Genomic DNA, 18,327 nt, shown 5'->3' on the forward strand with positions numbered 1-18,327 from the left:
CATCTCTATGTCCTCAAAAACAACATCACTTCCAACCCCAACAACGTCCACGACATTCTCAAGATCAAGTTTCACAACTACTCCAAGGACACTCCTTTCTCCACTCTCTGGCAAGCAATACAGATTGTTGGACATTAAAACATCATGAGAAGATTCTCCTTCGAAATCATATGCAAATTCTTATTTGGAATGGATTTGAGTGCTTCATTCTTTCTCTCTCTTAGTCTAAGCTGGAAGACAGTTTCAACCTCGCATCCAAGCTATCAGTACAACGAGTAATGTCGCCATAGCCACTCATATGAAAACTGAAGCGATTACTAAACATTGATTCGAAAAAAAAAAGTTGAAGGAAGCGATCGGAGTGGTGGACAATGTGGCCATGGAGATGATAGGACAGAAGAAGAAAGAGATGACAACAACGACGACGGGTCTTAATAAATCGGACTTGCTATCTAGATTCATGAGATCCATCGAAAACGACAAGTACTTGAGAGACATAGTAAAGTTTTCTGAGTATGAATTGGTTGAGAACAAGTTGATGATTTTTCTTCTTGTAAACATTGAAGTTGCAGAGTGTGCATTGTGTAACTTGAAGTTGCAGTGTTAGACTATTGAGATTATGCAAAATATGATAGAAATTGAGTGAGAACAGTGTCGTTTCCAAAAAGAGGGGATCAGAGACCATTTTGTTCCCTGTTAGAAATGCCAAGGACTATTTTGTCCTCTGTTAGAGTTGATGGAACAAAAGACCTAAGTGACTGACGGAGTTAATTGTTAGGGACCAATTGAGTAATTAATTTTAATTGGAGACGAAAATGTCTGATCCAAAATTCTTTAAGGACCAAAATATGTAAATACTCTAAAAATTAATTTGGAAAAGCATAAAAATTTAAGTCTATAATATTAAATTGGTTAAGTAAAAAATACCACAACGATAAGCAATACATTTATTTATTTATTTTTAGTATTGAGCAATGCACTTATTCTTTTATGAACAACTACGATAGAATAAATACAAACCTTTTTTGCCTTAATAAAAAGACTTTTTATTTAAATTAAATAAATTAATTATTTACTCAAATAAGTCCAGTTACAGAATTTTTCTTTTTTAAATCATTTAGCTACAATTTTGCTAGCACAAAAAGTGAAATAAAAATGATTGTGTTTACGCTGTTATTGTTATCGAATATAGAAAAAAGAGAGGAAAGAAAAACGTGAGAGTGATCGACAATTTTTTCTCTCTTTTAAGGCTCAATTTCGCTCGTAGTAATAGCGTAAATGTGAAGAAAAATTACTCCATTTTTATTGGCACAACAATGAAAATACACAAAAAGAGAAAATGATAAATACGTCCTTAACCTTTTGTCTTGCAGACATTTAAGTGCTTGAAGATTGGAAAATACATATACGTCCCTGACCTTCTCAAAACTAGGACTTTTAGATCCCTCAGTTAGATTGAACTTTTGAGACCTAACTGAGATGTCTGACGTGGACTCCATTTTCCTGACATGGCCGTTACAGTGTGCCACATGGAGGTGTAAAATGGTTAAGAGACAAAATAGTCTCCTACGCCAAAAACGACGCCATTCGAGATGTAGCTTTAATCCTACAAAAGGGTGAACAAAAATGGGGTCTCTAAAGTTGTTCATGGCCGCTGATGGTGTATCCTCGAGTTCAAGGAGAAGTGGAGGAGGAGGAAGACAGAAATTGTACGTAACAGGCTCGGGAACGTTTGCATTGCATGCCAGAGATGAGAAAGATGGCGGCATCTCCCCGAAGTACTTTTTGTGGAATTTATGCAATCATGTTCATGTTAAAGACTAACAAAAACTCCTAACAGAGTCTAGTTGTGCACAATTCTTCACCTGAAATACTATATGATTTTTGAATTGTGGTACGTTGTGTAGGTAAGAGAACCGCATTGCAAATTTTTTGTCTATTTTAATGAACACATTGCAAGATTCGGAAGCTCTGATACAAAGACCTTGGGAGATAAGGATATAGAAATTGTTGAAGAGCATCACAGGACACATGAGTTGAAAAATAGAATCAATAGTTTGGTGAAGAGGATTATTGCTTTGGAGATGAAAAAACCAATTTGATGGTGCATTTATGTTGTTATAGTTGCTCTGTGTGCTGTTGTTATAAAGTGTAGCAATTAAGTAGCGTCTGAAATGAAAAAATGGCAGCATGTGCTGTAATGATTAATGCCATTTAAGATACTCATAGTCCCTGTATTTTGTGGTGTACTTTTAATTGTTCAGGAACTGAAATTAAAGTTGTCAAGTTTAAAGGATAAGGTCTATAACTTCAAAAGAACAAACAAGTTTGTCAACAATGTAGTTTACTAAACTACATATGGTACCATGTAACAAGTTTACTTTGACCAAAATGAAACAACACAAAACTAGTATCATAAAAGGCAATTCTCAAGTTTGCCATAAACCATTACAAGAAAACACATTAAACCTAAATAAAATGAGAGACATAATTCTTCACTTTGCATTGTTGGATGATGGATTGAGAATGAACTTCAACAGCCTTGTTATAGCAGGAGTGGCTACTGCCAATGTCTCCTTAGATGTTGATGCACTTGGTGTTGATGGTGGAATCTGCACTTGATGTTGATGGTGAAATATGAGTAGTTGCTGCAGCCTAAGAGTTGGCTGGAAGTGGACCTTGGTCAAATGAAGCAGGCGGCTTGAAAATTTTTTGCTTTGCCCTGGACTTGGAAGGATTCAACTGAGCTCTTTTTGAGGCTACAGATGGAACTTTAACAGGAGGCTTAAATGGAGTGTACAAATAGAATAATATAGAGTACCTCTTCAACAATATAGAGTACCTCTTTAACAATCAACGTATAATTCAGATCATAATTATATACAAATTTTAAATAGAATAATATAGAGTATCTCTTTAACAATCACTGTAAAATTCATATCACAATTATATACAAATTACAAATAGAATAATATAAAGTACCTCTTTAATAATATAGAATACCCCTTTAACAATCAATGTAAAATTCAGATCACAATTACATACAAATTGTAAATAGAATATTAGTAGACAGCCTTGTATGATTGATATCCCAAGCCCTTGAACAAGGTTATCAAGTCCCGGAAGTTGATAAAATCAATGTCCATCTTTCGAAATTTTTTCTACCTTACCATGCACATAAACAAACTCATCACCACCTCTTCTAATAAAATTACCCCCATGATGGAAAACTAGAACCACATAGTAATCATCCATCTGAAAAAAATAAACCAACCATTTTTATCATTTTGAATTATTCAGACGTGTGTTTCACTACTCTGTAAAAGTTAGTTCTATTCGCATGTAATTTTACTCATGATAAAAAATAACAATTACACAAAACAACTTTGCCCTAACACATATTTCACTGTCATTCATGTAAAAAGTTGCAGTTTATGAATCAAACCCTAACCAACAACAAAATACACCCACATTACAATATGCATCATACATTTATTCTCAAACCCCTGTACCAACTAAAATCCTTCTACAGAGAAGGAATTAACGAGGTGAACGAAGCTCACCTTTGTAGACCAAGAGAGATGGCAACTAAATAATGCAATCCCTTCACCTTCTCCTTCGACGACTTCACCACCACGCAACAAGGAAGAAACTGAGACTTTCTTTTTGGAAGGAGAAACAAAGTATTACTGTGACTTTTCAGTTTTGATCTTTGTTATGGAGTTTCTGTAATTGTATTGTGGTCAAATGGGTTTTAAAGGAAATGTAGAAAAGCAAAAAGAAGAGCGTGAAAGGGGACTCGAACGTTGTTGTTTTTGGCGTGGGGACTCTTTTGTCCCTTAACTATTTCACACTTCCACGTGGCATACCGTAACAGCCACGTCAATAGAACAGAGTCTATGTCAGACATCTCCCTCAAGTCTGAAAAACTCAATGTAATGAAAAGATCTAAATGTTCTGATTTTGAGAAGGATAGAGACTTATATATATTTTTTAATTTTTAAAGACTTAAATGTTTACAGAATAAAAGATCAGGTATTTATTTATCTTTTTCTCATATAAAAATAGTTCAACGCTATTTTTGATACCAATACCAAGGCAAACACGTAATATTTGTTTTTGCTTTCCGTGCCAGCAAAATTTTAACTAAATGTTTCAAAAAATAAAATTATATAAATAAATTTATTTAAGTAAATAAAAAAATATATTTTATTTAAATAAAAAAACTGATAAAAAATGGATACCTTTGTCCAAGAAAGAAAGGAAACCCAACTTATAGGCTTATCATCATATTAACACTCATTAGTGATAATTAAGGCTAAAAATGAGTCAAGTCAGTTCATGAGCCAACTCGAACTCGATTCATTAATAGCTCGATAAGCTAAACTCGTGAGCTGGTGAGTTGAGCTTAAGCTTGAATTTGAGCTCATAAATTAAATGAGTTGAGTTTGAGTTTGGATAAGTTCAACTCATTAGATCGTGAACTGACTCGATTATATATATAATATTAAAAGTATAGATTAAATGCACATAGGATATATATATATATATATATATATATATATATATATATATATATATATATATATATATATAATTTTATTAATTGTTTAAAATTTTATAGTCATTTTTTATATAAAATTTTAATGTAGATCATAAATAAAAAATTTATAATTGATAGATAGACAATATATTAAATTTATTTTTTTAAATATTTTTTAATATATATAAGTTATAATTTATTGATATAAAATTATAGATTATGTTCTTATTATTTGAGCCAACTTGTAAGTTCGAGCCAGTTCGTGAACTTTCATCGAGTCGAACTTGAACTTTCGAAATAAGTTCGATTGTTAATGAGTCAAGCCGTGAGACAAGTTTAATTTTCGTGAATCGATCTTGAATTTGGTCTAACTCGACTCACCTCGCCTCACTTCCAGCCCTAGTGATAATAAAGGTAATTAACCAATAAAACCATAAAACTCATCATGTGAAGCTCTCCTACACTTCTTGGACATGTGCCGCAAAAAACGCAAATCTCGTCATGTTTTGTCTTTCCGAGACACTTATCAGCTTTGCCGTCCGCCAACTCAAACATACATGTGTAGAAGCCATCACCCCTTCTACACAGGAGTATTCACCGAAATAAAATCGTAGTAGAAACCAAAATAAGAAATGCAAACGTGGAATGATTTCCACCATTTATCCCTCTTGATTTCTGCTAGTTATACAAAGATGACTTTCAATGTCCCAAAAAAATGACTTCGGATGTGATATCCCTCTATCTTCCATAAAGTTAAAAAAAAAAGAAAAGAAAAAGAAACACTCTAGATATTATTATCGTGCTCCCTTTTGTGAGAAATTGCAATACTTTATCTTTTACCTGGTATTTCAGTTTTAACCCATACTTCCTTGACCCTTTGCTTAGGTTATTCGGTAAATCCACCCGGGAAAAAAAAAATCTAAGAGCATAATAACCTAAGCCAGTATCAGAGTTTATAAAGACAATCATAAGTAATTTCATGCAAATAGCATGTCTAACAAGCAGCTTCCACCAACTGCCCTGAGGTTCTACCACCATCAAAGCATACAAAGTTTCCCAAACATATCTAAAACAAACAAGTGATAACCTCCTAACCGTGGAGTGATACTCAAAAACATTACAAATGTCAAAATAAGCAAATTCTTCCGAGTGTCCGTCTAAAGACCTAATCCAACAGTGCGTCCATCTCTTCGTCGAAGGCCGGCAGTGTACTGTTTCTCTAGGTCCAGCTGGAGTTCCTTCTGCTTCTCTGCCCGGAGTAACTCGTTGCCATTTTGATTGTCGGATTTCAGCTCCACTTTGGCTTCGCCCTTCACACCCTACAATTGGCCATAGGCACGAGTACAACCTCAGACTCTAAAAATGTGTTAGTAAGTGAAGAAACTTAAATTAAGTGAGCCAGTCATTTAGGAACACAACAAATATTCTGATGTTATCACTTGACTGGAAAAGAAAAACCACTCGATCAAAACTTACCATGAGTTTGTTGAACTTCTCTTGCCGCTCCCGATCAGAAAACAATGCTGTATCCCAGCGATGGCCAGACTACACCATTTGGCAAGTGCATATAATGTGATAATTGCATTGTGAGAAATAGGCAGGAATGCAAAACATGTACATCATTATAATGCCACAGAAGAGGAACAGTATAAAACCAAAATTCAGCAAGCTTAGGCAGATGTCATTCTTAATCACTCATGACCATACAGCCTCAACCGCAAATATCATCTTTGAGCAATATACACAGGCTTTAATGGTTTTGTAATTTATGAACAATTAAACCATGAAATCTATCATTTGAAATGTTATCTAGGATAATCACTACTCACTGGAAGAAAATTTCTAAGGTGATGGCTCTATGTTGGTCTCTTAGCAACATCAATATGATTTACAGATTTAGAAATTGCAACCTGTTCAACAGAAGTCCCAAAACCAAGGACTGAAATCATGGATCTACAAATTTTAAGAACTGCTGGGAATCATTTTAGGAAAAAAAAAAAGATTTTTGAATGTATTTTTTGTGACCATCTTTAGATGCCTATACATCAGTATGATTTATAACCATGAATGCACAAGATGCATCTACACATACAAGCATCCACAAAAAATGTTTAAATAACATTGTTTGAGAAACTGCTCGATTGCTTATAATCCCATCTTGAATTGCTACAGTTGTTCATGATGTGGAAGTGAAATTCCAAAATCTGTCTAACATTTTTTATTTCTATCAGTTGAACAGATCATTTATTTAGACAAAAAATTAGAGGAGAAAGAGGTTGTGTCATCTACACACAAAGTGGTAGATTGAAAACTGAGGCAATTACTAGTGTGGAAAGCAGAGAGATGTGCATACCCTACAGATGCCCAGTGATCTATCCATGCTTTTTTTCTTTTTAATTTGGGCGTTATTTTCCTTTCTGATTGATATTCCTCCAAACAAGTAGCAAAAGGGAACCTTACATTGTGATTGTGTAAAAGATAGTGTAACGAATTTGGGCACTACAGACTACAGTATATTGTACTGGTCTCAATTAATTGCCGCTATTTGAATTCTAATGCACTATTTTGGAAGACATAGAAGCCTAGCAAATCTATGATATACTTGTTGAGTTCGCTTCAGGACTCCAGGTTCCCAAACATCCATTGAATAACGAAATTACAACTTTCAATCCTAGCTACCTAACGAAGTCCATGGCATGTTACATGCAAATGTACGAAGCTGCAAAAGAAGAAAAAAGGTAGCAAATGATTAAGGATACCTCTTCTGTAGTTGAACTCTTTTTGCCACCCCACAACAGCTTCTTCTTTTGGTCAGTAGTCAAGCAGCCGACCCCAACTAAGTTTTTATTGACTGTAATGCATCATGATTAGCAGAGTCAGATAAGCATAAGATTTACAGGTATAATAATCAATACTAGCAGACAGACATTGGCTAAGATAATTATCCACTACATATAAAGGCGATCGAGAGGAGTTTGGTGCAGAAATTTTCTTTACTAAAATACCCTTTTCATATATCCATAAAAAACCGAACACATCTTAGCAGAAGAATAAAGTACTTACCATCTTGACTATCCCACATTTAATACTATTATCCCACACTACAATCATTATTCTTATAATCTTATAGTGGACTTCAAAAATTAACTTACCAAAGTAAAACAGTTTAAAAAAGACAACAAATATGAACAGCAGATGCAGAAAGAAGGGGGGGGGGGTAATAGTTTCTGCCAAGCCCCATACAACTTATCTTGAGCAAATGGTTAAAATTGAAGGTTTAATTAATTCAGAAGTCTCTATAGTTTCACCGAATTTGTAAATAGGTCCCATTACTTGAAGAATTTGTAAGAATTATATAGAACTTGACACTGCAAAGCACAAAATAATATCTCAATTAAATTGTATTGCCATATACAAGATTTGCAATATATTATTAGGTTGCTGATTTGTACGTTGAGTTTTTATTGGGCAGCTTTGAAACCCTCATCTATTTGGATACGTATTGAACATTTTGAAAGTCGCATATGTATTGGTCCTCCTAAAACTTCATAGGCTACCAAACTTTCATCTAGAGAGTGGAGGATGTCCAAGATTGTTTTCTGCCCCACATTTTCTGTATTTATTGGGTAAATCATTTAGTCATAATATATTTGTAATTGAGCCATATTATTTTTTATGACAAAAGAAAGACTTTTCTTTAATGTTAGAGAAAACAGCACAAAGGAGAGGATGGAAAGATATCCTCCCAAACCAAATGAAAAAACATAAAACCACATACTTTAGTACCCTGTGTCTTTCCAAACTCTCATGTTTGTGAGGGGTTGACACTTCTTGTGTAGTTGAACAGGTGGTGAGTGATCTTTGGAAAAATTACCTCCAATCTTTAGTTGCACCCACACTTGTTGGTTCTTGCTGGGTTGGTAGTTGGTTGGTTTCGAAGACAGGAAAATGATTAGCTTGGCTTCCTGATGTTAGAGGCCACAGCCTAGAAAAGACATTGTGTTTCTCTAATCTATAGAAAAACATTTCATTTAGAAGGCTCAAGTCTAGAAAAGACATGATATTTTGGATAAATTACCCTGTAATAAAAGATATTATGTTCAGATGTCCAGAGAATGACATAAAACATCCCTTATGATGCTACTTTCTTTTCATCTTCTTGAACCCAAAACACCTTCCTTCTATTCTCGAGAAATTGTAACACCAAGTGTCCATTCTAGAGTGTTTTCCGAGGCTTTTTGCTTTTTTCCTTTACCCTTCTCAGCTACAACATCTCTCCCGTTCCCCTTTTTAACCACAGGTGAGAATGGTGTTTTCCTGAAAATTAACTTGGAGGGTGGAAGAGGGCGATATGAAGGTTTCTTTGGGATGTCCTTAGAGGACGTTGTATCCACCAAGGCAACTAGAACTTGATCAAACTTATGCCATCCATCCCATGATCGACCTTCAAGAATAACCTTAGAGCTTCTACTACCTCTATCAAAGAATTCAGTTATCCTAAGAAACCTTCCTCATTTGTTTTGATCACAAATACCAGAAAATGCTTTTACACAATCTTCAAAATGCCTATATAAAAGGTGGAATTTGATAACAAAACTGCTTCTCAAAGAGTGGACAGCAGACAGTCAACAGTTTCCGTACTCAAAAACAGGGATACAAAGAAAACTTGCCGACTTTCTCTTAACTGAACAATATATTCTTCCTTCTCCCTCAAGCATTAAATTCAAAGCACGTTGCTTCAGTGAACAGGGGAGAAAAACGACCCATAATGTTGGTAGCAAACTTCTGGGCAACAACAGCCAAGGAGAAAACAGGGAGTTGAAAAGAGGAGCAGTAAACAATAAGTAAAAGAAGGTTGGGCCTTAAAGACACAGCAATAGAGCACCTGGATAACCCATCATACGCAGAAACAACAATTGAGAACATGGAGAATAGAGAGCTCTTATGGCTTGGAGGAGGTTGAAGAACGAAAAAACCCTAAAACATCACAAACTCAATAGAAAAAAAAGAGATTTATGGAAGCTGGGTTGGGATGAAGTCATCGAAACACTCCTCATGCGCCACCCAAAAAGAGATTGATGAAGGTGTCAAGGGACACTGCTCCAGTGACAGGACCAGCAACTGGTGGCAATCTCACCTTCCAAAAGGACAAGTATGCCACTGAAGTTAACAGCTCATTTTTTAGGAAAAAAATGGAGTGATCAGAGAGAGTTACTGTAGTGCGCCGAGTAGTATGGTCATTAACCTATATTTTAGGTCCTTATTGTTTATCAAGCTTTTTAATCAAGTCCCTTATAGATACACATAGGAATCTTCCATTTGTTTTGATTTTCTTTAAACAGAAAAGATCCAATTACAAACTCTTCTTTTAGTATAGGAATCTAATTACAAATTTTTTGAAGTGTAGAGATCTATTTACGAATTTGATGAAACTATAGGGACCTCCTGATTAATTAAATTAGGAATCTTTGTTTGATGTATCAAAATCAGCAATCTTTGAGAATAAACATACCCATTTCATATTGCAACAGTAGGCTAAGTTTTGAAGAAAATAGTTTATACCTAACTCAGCTGCTTTCATGGCTGCAACTTTGGCAGCATCTATATCATTGCAAACATCAAAACCACTGGTCTTGGGTGCCCTTGAATCTACTTTACTCTCATGTGAAAGCTTCGGACTTGAAGTTTGCTTTTCATCTGCATTTAGTACAAGATAACAAAGGATTAGCATGGTCCATGCTGGGAGAAGAGTAATCCTAGGAGTAAGAACAAGATATATGTAAACAATACCGTCATTTCCGTAACTGTCATCCTTATCAACACCAAACAACTTTGGTTTCTTTCCAAAAGATTCTTTATCTACATTTCCAAATCGGTCATCTACCTTTCTAGTGTTCTGGTCCTTGTCCTTACCAATCTCACTGTCATCATATTTTCTCTTTTCTTCTAGTGGAAGGTCTTGACCATCCAGCTCCTCTTCACTCCTACAAGCTTCTTTTAGACGATATTTACCACTCTCTCTTTGAGAACCTGATTCATCTCTTTGGCTCCTTGATTCTGAGTAGGATACTACTCGATCACTTTTGTAATCACCATAACTTCTGTGAGAACCTCTTCTATCATCTCGGTCATCCCTTTCTCTTGTACCCCTCTCCCTCTCGGCATCATCATGCAGAGCATGCTTCCTACCAAATCCAGATCTGTCATATGAAGAATCCTTATCTCTATATTTCTGATGCTCCTCCAAATATGTTTCTCTATCTTTTTCCTTGTTGCTATAATGTGATCTATCATATTTGTCACGTGAATACTTGTCCAATGTTCGTTGATAGTCTTTTGTCTTGCTGCCAGCCTCTTCTCTCGAATGGTCACCCTTTGACTCATATCGGGAATGCAGCCTCCCATGGTATCTATGTTCATCTGCATGTTTATCAGGCCTAGAGTGACCATAGGAGCTCCTGGATGACTGTCTATCAGAATTTCTAAAAGAATCCTTGCTCCTGCCATAGTGTTGTTGCTCATGTTCCTTGCTATCATATTTCCTTGAATGGTGGTGAGAAGCTCGTGCAGAATCTTCCCTCACTGGGTTTGGACTTGAGTTGTGTTTGAGCTGGGGACTACCTGCACATATGTAGTAGTTTTCCATTTTCTATTATGCATTAAATATTCAACCCCTAAACAACATAGAATGGCTTACATCTAAATTTGGTAAGACTATTATCAGTATCACAAAGCCAAGCTTTGAAATTGAGTAAAAGGAGGGAAGGATGAAATACTGAAAAGTGAATAGTACAAATTTAATATTGATTTTTTCATCACAAATCAATTTATATTGATTGATATGATGTATATTGTTGATAAGAACTCAACTAATTTCTATTTTGTAAAAACACCAGAATCCTTGTTCACTAATCTCTTCTAATGACTATAATATAATCCTAATTCTAATTCTAATCAAATTAAATATGGAAAGAAACTGGTAAAATATAACTGTAACTATATATTCTAAAGCTCACATTAGATCTAAATCTCAATTGTTAGTTGTGACAATTGGACACCTTTACAATAACAAGATTAACAAATCACTTTCAGCACAATCACATCCCATGGCAAATAGAAATCTAAAGAAACAGCGATGAGTTTGAGTAGAGAGAGAAACTGTATCATGAGTCATGGCTCATGATGTTACTATGGGAGAGTTAAGTGATACAATCCATGTGTCAACATGAGTAGAGTAACTAACTCTAAGGGCTACAACCTGAGGATACGAGCATCAATACCAATCTACTTTCCAGTAACAACAAGTACCTCAAAAAGTATAACATAATGCAGTTGACATTGAGCAATTTCAAACAATAATATTGGATGAAAATATAGCTTGCTTATGCGTTAAAACCATTCACCACAACACAATTGTAACTTCAAAGGAAATAAGAACTAGAGAATTGAAGATTCCAACCATCAGGTGATGCTGATCCATCAACAGGTGATCGTCGCCGATAATTCCTATTTGCTGCATCACCAGATGGCTTACGAAATGCATTTTTGGCTTCAGAATTGTCATGGAGCAGAGGCGACTTCGATTCCATCATTCGAAGCCTGTGTTAGAATGCATATAACATCAATGATTCAATCAATCTGAGACAGAAAATTATGCAACGTTCCTGTGCTTATTAAACTCATTAATAAATTCACCGCAAACACTAATCACTTCAACCAAGTAAGACCTGGTACCAAAGACATAATATTGCGCATAACGATTTTTCCCTCCATAGTTAAAACATCAAAGCAACAAACAAAATATTAAATAGATAACAAAAAAGAAACACAGCTGTTATCATTCCAATTAAAAAAAGGGAAGTAAAGGTTAATCATCTTCACAGTAACAACAAAAAGGGAGGGGAAATAGAAATCCAGCGTCGCTTCGATTTTTAAGCAGCCAAACAAACTAAAATATAAAAGGTTAAAAATTAAAAAGAAAATAAAGGAGAAAGGCAATCTCAAAGAAAGCAGTATTATTCTTTTCCTCTGGTACCCTCGGAAACCAAGCAGGCAAAATATAACATAATTAAAAAAAAAGTGAACATTATTGTATCGAAATTATTCTAAACAGTAGTGTAAGTGCAATAAAATTTTATGCTCTCAGGTGCGCACAGCATAAATAAGAGAAAATCATAAAGGGAAAAAAGATAAAGAAGAAGAGGAAATGAAGGGAACCTGGGAGGTATTGAATTTCAAACCGGAGATAATTTATTCATGGGATTAGCAGTGATTTTGGGGTTAGAAGTAGTTGAAAGGTAGCGATAATAAGAAGAAAAAAAAAATTGCGAGAAGGAGAAACCCTCGGCCTGGATTCTGTGCGTTGTCGTTTTGGGTATTCGTTTGGAGTTGGATGATGGAGGAAGAAGAGGTTGGGTTGATTTGCGTCCTGGGCCTTAAATAATTGGAGGGGAAGCAGACGGGGAAAGTTACTGAACATGACATTTTTTTACAGTACACCCCATTTCTTACCAAATTAACCAAAAAAAAAAATTTTGAGAAAAAAAAAAGACAGAAATTATATTTGATATTAGGTCAATAATAATGTTTTTTAGGATCATGAACTATCAGATGTTAAATATCAAATACGACACTATTTGATTTAAAGTCTAAAAATTAGACTCTAACTTTTGCGACATACAAATTGGACCCAATTTGTGAATTTTGAAATAAAAATATAATCACAACAAAAAAAATGAGCCTCTAATTTAATATTAAAATATTATAGAAATTCTCATGTAAAGTAATGATACCAATCGATTATATTTTCTTAATTTTTTTACAATTAAAAGTTAATCAAACTCTTTGATTTAGTTTGAAAAAAATGTAGAAAATTGATATTACATACAAAAAAAAAACTACCTACATAGGTAATATAGTTAGTGTTCGTACCGTGGTCTAAAAATAAAGTGATGGTCCAAATAAATTTGATCCAACTGCTCAGACGATCCATAAAAGCCAACCGGATCCAATAAGATCAATCCAGGAAATCATATAGGTCAACCTACCCGATCTACTCGAGACATGGGTGTCATCTACAGTGCCTGGCCCGACTTGCATGGCAAGCAAGACCTTGTCGTCGACAATTTTAAATACTATTCATAACTCAGCCATTACAACAACGTGGGATAACTTCCCAAATACTGAAGAAGAAACTATCCACTACTGCAAGTGGAGATAGGGATGTTCAAATCCAAACCGATCCAAATTAAACCGCTCATCCAATTCAATTCAAACCGAAAATCGATTAAAACCGCACTAATTCAGATTTGATTGGATTCTATTTTTTGCAAACCGCTGAATCGGATCGGATTTCGGATCTACTTTTCACAACCGATCCAATCAAATTCAAACCGCACAATGTATTATAATATTATTATTTTATTATTATGTTTACAATTATACTTATAACATATTCAATTTGTTATACATTTTTATATTTTTCATGTATTATTATTATTTAATAGATGTTTTATGTTCAAAATGTGATTTATTTATTTTAACTAACCTATAATTTTATTTCTATTGTTATGTTATCGTTGGTTTTTTAAAATATTGTTAAGACTTGCTATGTCATTGTTGGCTATTTGAAATTTGATGTTGAGACTTGTTATATATATATAATTTTTCTTAATTTACAAAACCGCAAATCCAATCCAATCCAAACCGTTCGAAATTGGATTGGATCGAATCAGATTTTTTTTAAATCATCCAATCCAAACCGCACCGCAAGTAAACATAGTGTTCAGATCAGATGAGGTTTTGACTCAAAACTGATCCAAATCACACTACGAACACCCCTAAGTGAAGAGATATAGAAATGATGACCAAATCATCACCTACCTCTATAAATATTCCACGAGACTCAGGTATTTTTCAATTATAATTCACCTAAACCTATCTAAAACTCTTGCTAACTTAAGCATTGGAGTCCATTGCAGGTCCTCCTACTCTGTCCAAGCGAAGACGTTGGATAAATCACCATCCTAGCGAATAAATCAAAGCTTTCACCCAAAGAAACTTGGACCTCACGTCCAAGCCCTAATTTACTTTGGTTTCAAGTAACATCTCGGAACATTGGTGTCGTTGTTAGGGACTTGGAGTTTGACCTTTGACAATGACGGACGATCCACAACAAGATGGACACATTGTGTCCGATTTAGGATCCAAGAGTGAAGATCATCATCATGATGATCGAGCACTCTGCATGCATCGTGACCTTGGAAGAAACAAAGGGGGACAATAAGGACAAAAAGTGAGTTTCTAGGTACATCTCCTAGAAGGATCGGGAGGTAGGAATGCAGCTGAGATAATTGATGAGTCTATATTTGATGATAATTTTTTACTTGAATTAGATGGATTTCATCACATAAAGTCACACTTAATCACCAAAATAGCATACTTTTGTGATTTCTCCCTAAATGTGAAAATATGCATTTTTGTGCCTAAATTGATCATTTTAATCCCACTTTTATTCCATTCGATATCGTGATATGTTTTGTGAGTGATTTCAGGTCCTAAAGGCAAGAATGGATAGGCAAAAGTGGAAAGAAGCATGCAAGAAGGGAGAACACATGAAGAAAATAAAGGAGAAGCACACAGTCAAATGTGCGTACGCACAACCTCCTGTGCATACGCACAAGTTCTAGCGCATGAGTTCATTAATGAAGCACATGGCTCACGAATTTGGGGCTCTCTTGGCCCAATTTTGGAAGGTTGGAAGCTGATTTAGAGTACTATATGAAGGGTGCATCATTTCATATCAAGGAGGGGGGCTTCATTACACACATTAGATGCTAGGAGTATGAGTAGTGTAGAAAAGCTCTCTTCAAATTCTCTCTTAGTGTTTACTTAATTTCATTGTAGCATTTTATATTTCCAGTTTTGATCTTGGATTTTGCTCATCTATTTTGTAAGTACTCTTTAATTTCATCTTTAATTACATTACTCTTGTCACATTTTCTTCTATTTCATGTTACTTTGTTAATATATGCAATTTTTGTTTCTTGAAGTTTTGGTTGATGAATTTAATGTTTTATGCTTTATATATGCTTGATTGAATGTTTATGGTTGATTTTGTGAATAGTTTGGTTATAGTTTTCATTTTTCTTCGCAATTTACCATGTTTTGTTTTTATGCCCACAAGGTGTTTGTGAAAATGTCAATTATGGATTTTGAGTAGATTTTCACACCTTGTTTTGGGAAATGAGTTCCTAAGATACTAGAGTCATAATGTCCGACATTTAGTAACAATTCTTCTGTTGTTAGTTGATTCTTGTTTCCATTGACACTAGCTTTTTACCAAGTTAATTGGTAAGTTAGCTAGGATTTATGGATTAAGGTCAATTATGCTTGCTTGACTTAGCTTACTCCTCGATGTTAGGAGTTGACGAAGTGAGATTAACTCATCATAGTTACCATAGTTGTGGTTATGACGATGATAGGATTCCTTAATTCTTATTCCCAAGTCAAGGCTCTTTTATGCATTTTCACTAGTTTTGATCTTGTTTCCTTTTTAATTGCATTAATTTTCTTTTCGATCATTTGTTAGTTCTTTTATTTCTTAGTTCTTTTCATCTTTCGTTCTTTGATTGCAAAATCCCCATGAATTCACAACCAAGAATGTGCGCCTAATTTGCATTTTCCAAGGGAGACGATCCGGGAGTTAAAACTCCCAGTTATTTTGTGATTTATTGTGACAAATCTTTGAATTAAACTTTGATTGTGGGATTTAATTGCCGGTTTGGTCTATACTTGCAACGAAACGCTTATTTTCTATTGAGAAATTCCGAACCGGTGTAATTTCCACGTATCAAGTTTTTGGCACCGTTACCGGGGACAATGCAATTGGTGTCATACTTTTTGTTGTTGTGAATATGTCAATAGTATAAATAGCTTACATTTTGGTTATTTGGTTATTTTTATTAATACGTAGGTGTTTGTTTTTCTTGATTATTGATGTCTTTTGCTTTTATTTTCTACTTTTTCTATGAGTTATCACCCTTGTTGCTTAGAGTTTGGTTGTGATCATATTGTAGGGTATGATGACTTCAAATTGAAATTACATCATGGAGTGGGAGAATCAATTGGGGGAGGAACCATATGCGTATGAGCAACACTCATGGCAACTACCTCCCCCATGTTACAATGAGCCAAACCCTCCCCAATGTGCATACAAAATCCAAAGATATGAATGGTACCTGATGCGCGAAATTAGAACTCGCACAACTGAACTGGCAAGTGCACCAGGTCGTCCAAGTAATACCTTAGGTGAGTGAGGGTCGATCCCATGAGGATTGTCAGATTGAGCAAGCAATTGTTATCTTGCTGGGTTTAGTCAGGAGAATAGAAAGATGGTAGTTATTGTAAATACATAAAACAAAAGTAGTATAGAATTGGTGTAGAGATAATCATGGAGAATCAGTTAAGTCCTTGAAGATGCTTATCCTTCCAGATTTATACTTCTTGCTGTCTACTTTAACAATGAGTGATTCATTCAATGGCAAGGTTGTAAGTGATTAAAGCCAGGGTTAGTGGTCATTAATCTCCTCTGATCCACACCAAATGCCAGGATCAGTGGTCATTCGAGATTACCCATGACTAACGAGATTTTATGTCACTTATCCCAATTAGCCCAGAAACTCTATTGAAACCTGTGATGCATTCTCAAGCTGTAGCTCAATACTATCCTGTTAAGGATTCGCAAGAACTCATGTAGAATAAGGGGTCATACTTTCGTTTCACCCCAGATTCATAAGGATGAAGAACGACAATGCATCATAGAATAGAATCAAACATATATTCACTACAAGAAAAAGGCGTATTTGTAACAAAAAATATTGTTACAAAACGTCGATATTTTGATACAAAAGTTTTTTGTAACAAAAAAAGGGTCCATTGCAGTAAGTCCCGTTACAAAAAGTTTTTGTAACGAAAAATGGAACTGTTACAATTCAAAAGCATATTTTGTAACACTTTTTTTTGATACAAAAAAAAACATAAGCTGTTACAAAAGTGGTAACAATTTTTGATATTGAAGGTGTTTTTCGTGACAGTCAATTTTTTTCCTATCAAAAAATTTTGTTGCAAAATGTAACATGATTTTGTAACATAGTTTTCTTTAGTTACGAAAGGAAATTAATTATTTTGTAACTACTTTTTTTTTTATTACAAATTACATGCATAATTTACTAAATTATTTTTTAAATTAACTAGTATATTAACAATGGTAATAAGCAAGTTTACATGTATATAACATGCAAAAACATACATAAGTCAAACTAGATCTTTTTAGCTAAAATTGTCTTGAAACAAAATAACATTAGTTAGTGAGTACATTGATTAGTTCAACCAAAACATAAGAGTTCTAACATACAAAGTTCAACCAAAACATAGAAGTTCTAACATAGGTTAATGTCTCTATGCATCAAAATATTGTTGAGCTAATTCTTGGTAGCATATGATCTCCATTTCAGCACTCCTGTAAATAAGAAAAACCGAAACAAAGAAGTTAGAAACAAGATATAACACTGATTTTATTTTTTCCACTAAGTTTTATCCAAAATGTTTAGAAAAATTTCGACAGAACCTCCCCTAAAATTTGGATATTTCCACCGTCCACGGTTCCAACAAACACAACCAAAGCGCAACTTATATCTCAACCATACCCAACCAAATTTATCAAACCAAATAATAGGACATTTGTCATATTTCAACCATGACACAAGCAAAATGTGATAGATAGA

At 34.5% G+C, this 18,327-nt stretch overlaps 1 protein-coding gene and 1 long non-coding RNA gene across 4 annotated transcripts; both read right to left on the minus strand.

The window, feature by feature from the left end:
* Positions 1–2,279: 2,279 nt before the first annotated feature.
* On the minus strand, positions 2,280–4,054 carry LOC112744952 (uncharacterized). Its single transcript, XR_003172964.3, has 2 exons — positions 3,564–4,054; positions 2,280–3,255 (listed from the first exon to the last, which is right to left on the minus strand). It is a non-coding gene; the product is annotated as an uncharacterized lncRNA (long non-coding RNA).
* Positions 4,055–5,169: 1,115 nt separating this feature from the next.
* LOC112744960 (uncharacterized) lies at positions 5,170–13,158 on the minus strand. Of its 3 annotated transcripts, none has more exons than XM_025794746.2 (7): positions 12,761–13,158; positions 12,003–12,142; positions 10,334–11,164; positions 10,106–10,240; positions 7,303–7,394; positions 6,020–6,088; positions 5,170–5,899 (listed from the first exon to the last, which is right to left on the minus strand). In XM_025794746.2, the coding sequence occupies exons 2-7, from the start codon at positions 12,133–12,135 to the stop codon at positions 5,297–5,299; spliced, it is 1,863 nt and encodes a 620-aa protein (XP_025650531.1). In that variant the 5' UTR covers positions 12,136–12,142; positions 12,761–13,158; the 3' UTR covers positions 5,170–5,296. The 3 variants fall into 3 exon arrangements, 2 of the variants coding, with proteins under 2 accessions (XP_025650531.1, XP_025650547.1); XM_025794762.2 differs by having other exon boundaries at positions 5,475–5,862; XR_011872882.1 differs by lacking the exons at positions 5,170–5,899; positions 6,020–6,088; positions 7,303–7,394 and adding an exon at positions 7,996–8,156 and having other exon boundaries at positions 8,322–10,240.
* Between the last annotated feature and the right edge of the window lie 5,169 nt (positions 13,159–18,327).

Source organism: Arachis hypogaea, chromosome 2 (genome assembly GCF_003086295.3).
Source record: "Arachis hypogaea cultivar Tifrunner chromosome 2, arahy.Tifrunner.gnm2.J5K5, whole genome shotgun sequence".
NCBI lineage: Eukaryota > Viridiplantae > Streptophyta > Magnoliopsida > Fabales > Fabaceae > Arachis > Arachis hypogaea.